The 8,688-nt window shown below is 38.4% G+C and overlaps 1 protein-coding gene across 1 annotated transcript; it reads right to left on the reverse strand.

Moving 5' to 3' along the window:
* Nucleotides 1-304: 304 nt before the first annotated feature.
* On the reverse strand, nt 305-5,599 carry LOC139458884 (uncharacterized). Its single transcript, XM_071240319.1, has 4 exons — nt 5,265-5,599; nt 2,196-2,250; nt 848-1,057; nt 305-497 (listed from the first exon to the last, which is right to left on the reverse strand). Exons 2-4 carry the CDS (start codon nt 2,236-2,238, stop codon nt 427-429), a joined length of 324 nt encoding a protein of 107 aa, XP_071096420.1. The 5' UTR covers nt 2,239-2,250; nt 5,265-5,599; the 3' UTR covers nt 305-426.
* Nucleotides 5,600-8,688: the final 3,089 nt, after the last annotated feature.

Below are 8,688 nucleotides of genomic sequence, written 5' to 3' on the forward strand. Positions count from 1 at the left end.
ATTTAACAGACTGTTTAAAAAAAATGTAATGTACAGATGTTGGTGTCATGTGAATTTGGTGGCGATGGTGGTATAGAGTTACGTCCCTTTTTCGTGCCAGGATCATGGGTCTTGGGTGCAAATCCCAACTTTTCCCGATTATGATAATAACCCACCCGGTTGTTTCGTTGTTAGTGAGTTAACCACAAGGCTTTCCGACTGTCTCATGGGGTATGTCGCATGTCTGCTGACCGTGGAATCGTCCATTAACGAAATGAAATGCATTGTACAAATACTATTTTATTCAAAAATACATATTGGTAGGTAGAGCTATTCTAAGTGCACATTTCACTCAGACAAGTGTTTGAGTGACAAGCCAAACCATCGTCAGGTCGCCAGGAGACAGGTCAAGCGGGAGATGTTTAACAGGGATGCTGGGGTCGAACCTTATTTGTTGATGGCCTCTTCCAGTCGCAGGATCTGCTCGGCCATGATCAGCTGGTATAGGTCTTTGAATTCTGAAAGAAAAAATATCCTTTTATACAAACGATGTTTCTTCATGAAACAAGAGTGAGTTGTGTTTTACGCCGTTTTATCAGTAGTTCAGTTTATATCACGGCGTGTGAGCTGTCGTGGAAGCTTAAAGTGATGCAAATCTGAGATACTTTTAGCACTTTGTGAACATCAAAAGTACGGATATGAAGCTGATGCCAAGAGTGATCATAAGCACAGCGAAACTGGGATTGAAACCATGATCACAGGATCATGGCACGCCTAAGGGACGCAACTCTGCACAGCCTTGCCATAATTGAAACAAGTGCCTTGATTGTTTAAGTACAACATTACTTAATGAAAAAACGTTTCTTACCGGAAGCATTCAACACGCCATCTTTATTCTTATCGGCCGTGGCCATGAGTAGCCTCGTCTCCCCACTGTTGAATCCAAACGAAGGGAGGTGACTCTTCACTTCCTCGATCTCACCGTTGCTAAGAACACCGTCGTCGTTATGGTCGAAAAGCGGAAGTAGAAAAGTCGGGATCATTCGCTCGGAAAAATCTAGGAAAGCCATTGATCCAGCTGGAAGAGAAAAAACCCAGCTCAACTACTGTCATGCCCAATGGTGACGATGAGAAGCGGGATCACTCGAGGATACAGCCTATTATAGGAGGATGCATTTTGTGATTTTAGAATTTCAGGTTTTATAATATCATAATTTGGTTGAAAGTATATCAACCTGTCTGACATTCACGATGTCAGTTATTAAAATAAATATCCATACGATATCAGAAGAGCATGTTGTATCAGAATCGAAACAAATCTCGTCATGCAGGAAGCGTACTAAAAAATACAAAGATATGAACATTATAAGGTATGGTATAATTGCAATATGTTCTTGTAACCATAGAAAGTGAAAGATGGTTGAAGGCCGAATGCTGCGTGGCCTTAATTTTTTTAAAAGGTCCGCCTCTTCCTTTCATGCAAAAAATGTACGTTGAAACGGTAACAGAAACAATAGCCTGCCGCTGAGAAGAATCCCAGTTGAAGGAAACTAAAGGATGTGTTCGGACTTACGTTATCCTTGCTAGTATGGTGCCAATGGCAAACCAGTGTAAATGTGCAAATAACGATTTGAAATCGGTAAGCATGTAACGCTACTGTAAACGATATATCGAGGTAATAAACCAACCACTGGTCTGCCTGGCGGTGATTTGATTATTTACATGCCATTTATATACTTATACTCAAAAGAAGTTAAAGAAGATCCGATTGTGTCATGTTCTATAATTGATCTGCCATGGCATGAAACAATCGGGTGTTCTGTGACTTCTTTGGATTAGTATATATGGAACACAATGCTGATTGGTAAACCTCACTGACCCACTCATTTACAAAAGTGTGTAGATTCCTGTAGATTCCTGTGGTACTAGACCCGTGAAGATCCGGGGTAGAATAGATCTTCAGCAACCCATCCTTGCCACAAAAGGCGACTATGCATGTCGTAAGAGGCGACTAACGGGATCGGGTGGTCAGGCTCGCTGACGTGGCTGATGGATGTCATCGGATCCCAATTGCGTGGATCGGTGCTCATGATGTCACTCACTCGATTGTCTGGTCCAGACTCGATTATTTACAGACCGCCGGCATATAGCTGGAATATATTGCTGAGTGCGGCGTTAAACAACAAACAAACCAAAATTCCTGTGGTACTACTCACCCCACAGGCAGATGAACACAGGCAGCACAGGTGCGATCTTCATCACTGCTATAAACTGAAAAAAGACATTCATATTTATTGGCTCTAATATCTACATGTACAAAACCACATTGATAGATGTGATATTTTAACCGTGTTTGTTTTAAATATGTATGTTTCAGGTTCAAATCAGTCGGTCAAAACAAAACAATATATTAAAACTACTGCCTGTTGTTTCTTCACCGCGGCACTCAGCAATATTCCAGCTATATGACTGCGGTCTGTAAATGATCGAGTTTGGACCAGACAATCCAGTGATTGGTATCATGATGTACGCAATCGGGATACGATGACATGTCACCAAGTCAGCGAGTCTGACCACCCGATCCCGTAAGTCGCCTCTCAAGACAAGTATGGGTTGCATGTGGCAACATCGATGCCTTCTGGGTGATTGGAATATGCACGTGGAGCACGAGCTAAACATGATTACGTGGCAGTTTAGCTTTTGCACGAAAAAAACACTCGAACGTGAGGATCGCTGCAGTGTTTTTCGTTCGCTTACCTAATTATTTCCTCATTTTCCTGATAGAGATCACTGATATGTGTCGTGGACGTGATTTACGTGTTATTCTTATACATATCCTTCACCCCTGACCTTTCCGCTCATGCTTATTCATCAGGGTAAATGTCACATTTCTGTGTTTACGAGAATTCAAAATTTGTCGATCTGAGTGGATTCAGATGTCGGGGAGCAATCTGCTTGATTGATGACGAGTCTCGCGTGACGATATGTGATGGATGTTATTACAGTACCTGTTTGACGCACTGATTTAAGAAAACGAGAGGAAGAATATTAGTATCTCCCGAACGAAAATGCTGATGTGAATCTCGAAAACTCATACGATATTGTAAGTAATGATAGAATCAGTAGGACACGATATTGTAAGTATTGAAAAAAATCAGTAGGATACGATTTAATAAAGTATTCTTTAATAAAAGAATCTATATTATTTATTTAATTCAGTTGCACATGATATTGCAAGTATTAAGAATATCAGTAGGATGCGATATTGTAAGTATTAAGAAAATCAGTAGGATACGATATCGTAAATATGGAAAACATCAGTAGGATATGATATTGCAAATATTGAGAATATCAGTAGGATACGATATCATAAGTATTGAGAAAATCAGTAGGATACGATATCGTAAATATGGAAAACATCTGTAGGATATGATATTGCAAGTCTTGGGAAAATCAATAGAATGCGTTATTGTGAGCAAATCAGTAGGATACGACAATATAAGTATTGAGAAAATCAGTAGGATACGATATCGTAAATATGGAAAACATCTGTAGGATATGATATTGTAAATATTGAGAAAATCAGTAGGATACGATATTGTAAGTATTCAGAAAATCAGTAGGATACGATATCGTAAGTATTCTTTAAAAAACGAATATATATTTTTTATTTAATTCAGTAGGATATGATATTGCAAGCATTGGGAAAATCAGTAGGATACGATATCGTAAGTATGGAAGAATTCAGTCGGATACGATATCGCAATTTTAAAAAGATATTTTTATTCAATTCAGTATATGATGTTACATATTTTCACATTCAGTAACATGACATGAGATATTGTACTTATTAAGTGCAGGTTACATACCTATACAGACAGCAAACTGTAGTTGGCTAGTCAGGATACAGGTGTACAGTATAATGTTAACAAGTCGTGAAACCAGCAGGCTGCGCTTGCCATGCTTTATTGGGATCATCATTAACTATGTGTGAAGCTAAATCCATACAGCACACTTGTGGGAATTGTCCATGCTCAAAATAGAGAGACATTTTCACAAGACAGTTATTTGCAAAATATTTCCATTTCCTGTCAAATTGTCTGATTTTATTGTTTCTTGCGTACATTTGATTTCTCTATCCGAAATATATCGACTAAAGTCTTCAGAAAGTTTTCAAGTGACAATTTGTTTTTCTATATACTTGAAAAAAGTATATGTTTTGGGCATGTCAGTATGATGTGATTTAATAGAATGTTAGAGTTGGACCAAAGTAAAACAGAGCATTTTGTAAAATGTTAATTGTTTTGTACATTTTGCATTCAGAAAACATTCTACTTTGGCCCCAAACTCTTTAACATGATTGCAGTCCCACTATACATGAAGTAAGGATTCAGTATTAGTTTCACGGGATGGGCATAGATAACGTGTAGTTTGAGTGGACTTGTCAACAAGGAAACACAGAGTGGACTCCAGGATTTCAATTTGTCTATTTTTCTGTTTCGGTACTTATTAAAAGTGCAAGCAGAACAACGAAGTGTTAAATCCATACGTCAATACACATACGTCTTCACATCTAAATTGCCACTTACAGATATATTAACAAGTACTAAAATGTCACATTTAAGCCATGTTTCAGACATTTGTCAAGATGCTAGTGAGTGAGAGGGTTTGGTTTTGGTTGAACAGTTGCTGATCAGGAGGTCGGGTCAGTGTTATGTTCGAGGCAGACCAAAGTGTCACATCTCTGACATCTTAACCACTTTGACAAACCTACGAGCTCAGGTGCTGACAGAATTCCTTACAAACTACAACCCAACATTTATCATCTAACTGATGGACAATAACTGTGTAATCACTGTGTAACGCCGCTTTAAACATTATGTCAGTTACATCACGGCGTGACAGCCTGATGTGAGAGGAAAGGCCGAAGTGATGCAGGTCTTAGAGGTTTACCACTTTGGTAAAACTCACGAGTAAGGTTATGGTTCTGACAAACAATCAACTGCTGAGAAAATTCGAACCCTTGATCATAGGTTTCTGATACGCCTAAGAGACGTAACTCTGCTAGTCGACAATGCTTATTACATAAAATACATTATAACAATGCACACATTTACACCTGTTTCATTTCGTCTTATAACAAAATATTAATAAAATGTCAAACTTTAAAGCAAATATCAAAATATGTGCTAAATATGACATTAAATTTTATAAAATTCCCATATCAAGTAAATACTTCTTTATAATCATACACCATCAACGAATACCAAAAGAATTAGTCTTACCTTAAGATCCGCTGTAGCTCTGATTGATAGCCGCTAGAAATCACACTAACTGTCCAAGCGTATTGCACGAATGGTATTATATGACCTTGATCAAAAGCGAGAATTCATTGCGACAATTACTCTCTCGGGAAGGACATTGCACACCTATCCGGTCAGTAAATTGCTTTCCGAACAAGCCCAGCCTGGCTCTTAAACCTATAGGAAATCAGAACATCAGTGGTCAATCACGATAAAATGTTGTCCGAACCTCTCAACACAAGACAGTTATATAGAACTATTACAAATCACAATTGCACGTCATAGGGCTAATAATGCAATGCGTCTGTCTAGCTGATTGGATTGTCAGATACCGGAATGTGCTCATATATTTCGAAAATGACCAAATGAGCAGGCGTCTAAAATCCGACACAGCGCTGGCTATTGGTATGCTTTGACGAAGCGGAAGTGGTCGTTTCTGCCCGCTGTTTCGGCGATTAAAAGCTTATCACTGATGCGAATTTGGAAACTTCCCAAATCATTTAGTCTAGCAAATGGAAAAGTGTAATTATCGCGAAGAGAATGCACAGACCACGAGACTGGGCGTGTTTCGAAATGCGTGGATGTGGTTTGGACAGAGGGCAAATAGATTCTGTGGTGACGCGATTACTGTCTAAACACCCGTAATGTGTGGAAAGCACTTCTTGCGTTTGTCATAACACATTACCCGTGCATTACTGCAATTACACAACAATTGAAATAGTGTAAGGAGATGAAAATAACATTATTGTCCCGCCAGGAGTTCTCTCTGATATAACAAAAACTGTCTGGGAATTTACGGGACTAATGCCTACGCGTAATCTTTAAGGTTTTATACATGCTTTAAGCTGTTTTGCTGATGTGAGACAAGTAACACAGCTTACTTGTCCATGTAATTGGTATCACTACTGCAAACTCTTGTTTCTACATGTAATTTCTTCATGGTAAACTAGGCAGTGGTTACAGCGTTTGCTCGCCACGCTGAAGACCCGGGTTTGATTACCGACATGGGTACAATTTGTGAACTGTGAATCCCATTTCTGGTGTCCTCTGACGGGATATTGCTGGAAGATTGCTAAACGCGGCGTAAAACCAAACTCACTCACTCACACACATCATGATAAACAACTAGTCATCTCGTTGCACTTCAAACGTTGTACTCACGATATTGCTGAAATATTGCCGATGTGACGTTAAATTTTAACTCACTCACTCAAACGTTGTTCACAACCTTCCATAATTACTTTCATTTTATCATTCGCCTTGAATGAAACTAGAAAGTTGTAAAATAAAAACGTATTTAAAACGTCTATTCAAAATCAATTCATTTAATGAAGAATAAATTTGTATAGTGATGATATTCATACACATGTATCTAACACTGAAGAGCAATATTGAAATACCCTTCTTTGTCTTTCCGCACCTGGCATCTTTTCATCCTGAAACCAAGAAAAAACAAAACTATTAAAGCATATTTTAGATCAATTACTTATTTTAATTATATTAGGGTGTCTTATATTAGTGGAAATCTTAGGAATTAAAATGAAAACCAAAGAAACAAGCATGGGTGGCTGGGATAAGGAAGGAAGAAGCCCATATTGATTTTTTTTAAAAACAACAGAGGCAAAACATACATTCCTATTCTCCCCTCATCCCTAAACTTGTCAGTCATCAGAAAAGGAAGAACGAAACCCCGAGTGTTAAAATGAACCCTGTGTGTTAAAATGAACCCTGCGTGTTAAAATGAACCCTGTGTGTTAAAATGAACCCTGAGTGTTAAAATGAACACCGAATGTTAAAATGAACGTTGTGTGTTAAAATGAACCCTGTGTGTTAAAATGAACCCTGTGTGTTAAAATGAACCCAGAATGTTAAAATGAACTCTGTGTGTTAAAATGAACCCTGTGTGTTAAAAAGAACCCTGTGTGTTAAAATGAACACTGAGTTTTAAAATGAACCCCGAGTGTTAAAATTAATCCCGAGTGTTAAAATGAACCCTGTGTGTTAAAATGAACCCTGTGTGTTAAAATGAACCCTGTGTGTTAAATTGAACCCTGAGTGTTAAAATGAACGCTGTGTGTTAAAATGAACCGTGAGTGTTAAAATGAACACCGAATGTTAAAATGAACGTTGTGTGTTAAAATGAACCCTGTGTGTTAAAATGAACCCTGTGTGTTAAAATGAACCCCGAATGTTAAAATGAACTCTGTGTGTTAAAATGAACCCTGTGTGTTAAAAAGAACCCTGTGTGTTAAAATGAACACTGAGTTTTAAAATGAACCCCGAGTGTTAAAATTAATCCCGAGTGTTAAAATGAACCCTGTGTGTTAAAATGAACCCTGTGAGTTAAAATGAACGCTGTGTGTTAAATTGAACCCTGAGTGTTAAAATGAACGCTGTGTGTTAAAATGAACCGTGAGTGTTAAAATGAACCCTGTGTTAAAATGAACCCTGATTGTTGAAATGAACCCTGTGTTGAAATGAACCCTGTGTGTTAAAATGAACCCTGTGTGTTAAAATGAACCCTGGGTGTTAAAATGAACCCTGTGTTTTAAAATGAACCTTGTGTGTTAAAATGAATCCTGAATGTTAAAATGAACCCTGTGTGTTAAAATGAACCCCGAATGTTAACATGAACCCTGTGTGTTAAAATGAACCCTGAGTGTTAAAATGAACCCTGAATGTTAAAATGAACTCTGTGTGTTAAAGTGAACCCTGAATGTTGAAATGAACCCTGTGTGTTAAAATGAACCCTGTGTTAAAATGAACCCTGTGTTAAAATGAACCCTGTGTTGAAATGAACCATGTGTGTTAAAATGAACCCTGTGTGTTAAAATGAACCCTGGGTGTTAAAATGAACCCTGTGTGTTAAAATGAACCCTGTGTGTTAAAATGAACCCTGAATGTTAAAATGAACCCTGAGTGTTAAAATGAACCCTGAATGTTAACATGAACCCTGTGTGTTAAAATGAACCCTGAGTGTTAAAATGAACCCTGAATGTTAAAATGAACTCTGTGTGTTAAAGTGAACCCTGAATGTTTAAATGAACCCTGTGTTTTGAAATGAACCCTGTGTGTTAAAATGAACCCTGAGTGTTAAAGTCATTTAATTTGTCAGGGGACACGGGTGGCCCAGTCGCCTAAGGCGCCGCGATTCGCTGTGCAGAGTTGCGTCCCTTGGACACACCAGAAACCTATGATTGTGGGTTCGAATCCCGGTTCGACCCGATTATGTTTCTAGATTTGTCAGCACATACCCGTACTCGTGGGTTTCACCGAAGTGATAAACGTCTGAGACGTGCATCACTTCGGGCTTTCCTCCCACATTAAGCTGACACGCCGCAATAAAACTGGAATACAGTTAAAAGCGGCGTTAAACCCAACTCACTCACTCACTTTAAATTGCAAT

Source organism: Haliotis cracherodii, unplaced genomic scaffold (genome assembly GCF_022045235.1).
Source record: "Haliotis cracherodii isolate W230 unplaced genomic scaffold, xgHalCrac1.p SCAF_13, whole genome shotgun sequence".
NCBI classification, from domain to species: Eukaryota; Metazoa; Mollusca; class Gastropoda; order Lepetellida; family Haliotidae; genus Haliotis; species Haliotis cracherodii.

What these genes read in the sequence shown, in the direction of transcription:
- LOC139458884 (XM_071240319.1), bottom strand. Translation starts at nt 2,238, where the DNA reads ATGAAGATCGCACCTGTGCTGCCTGTGTTCATCTGCCTGTGGG. An exon ending in TGTGTTCATCTGCCTGTGGG is followed by an intron (nt 1,058 to 2,195) that starts GTGAGTAGTACC and finishes TTTCTCTTCCAG; the next exon opens with CTGGATCAATGGCTTTCCTA. An exon ending in TGGCGTGTTGAATGCTTCCG is followed by an intron (nt 498 to 847) that starts GTAAGAAACGTT and finishes TTTTTCTTTCAG; the next exon opens with AATTCAAAGACCTATACCAG.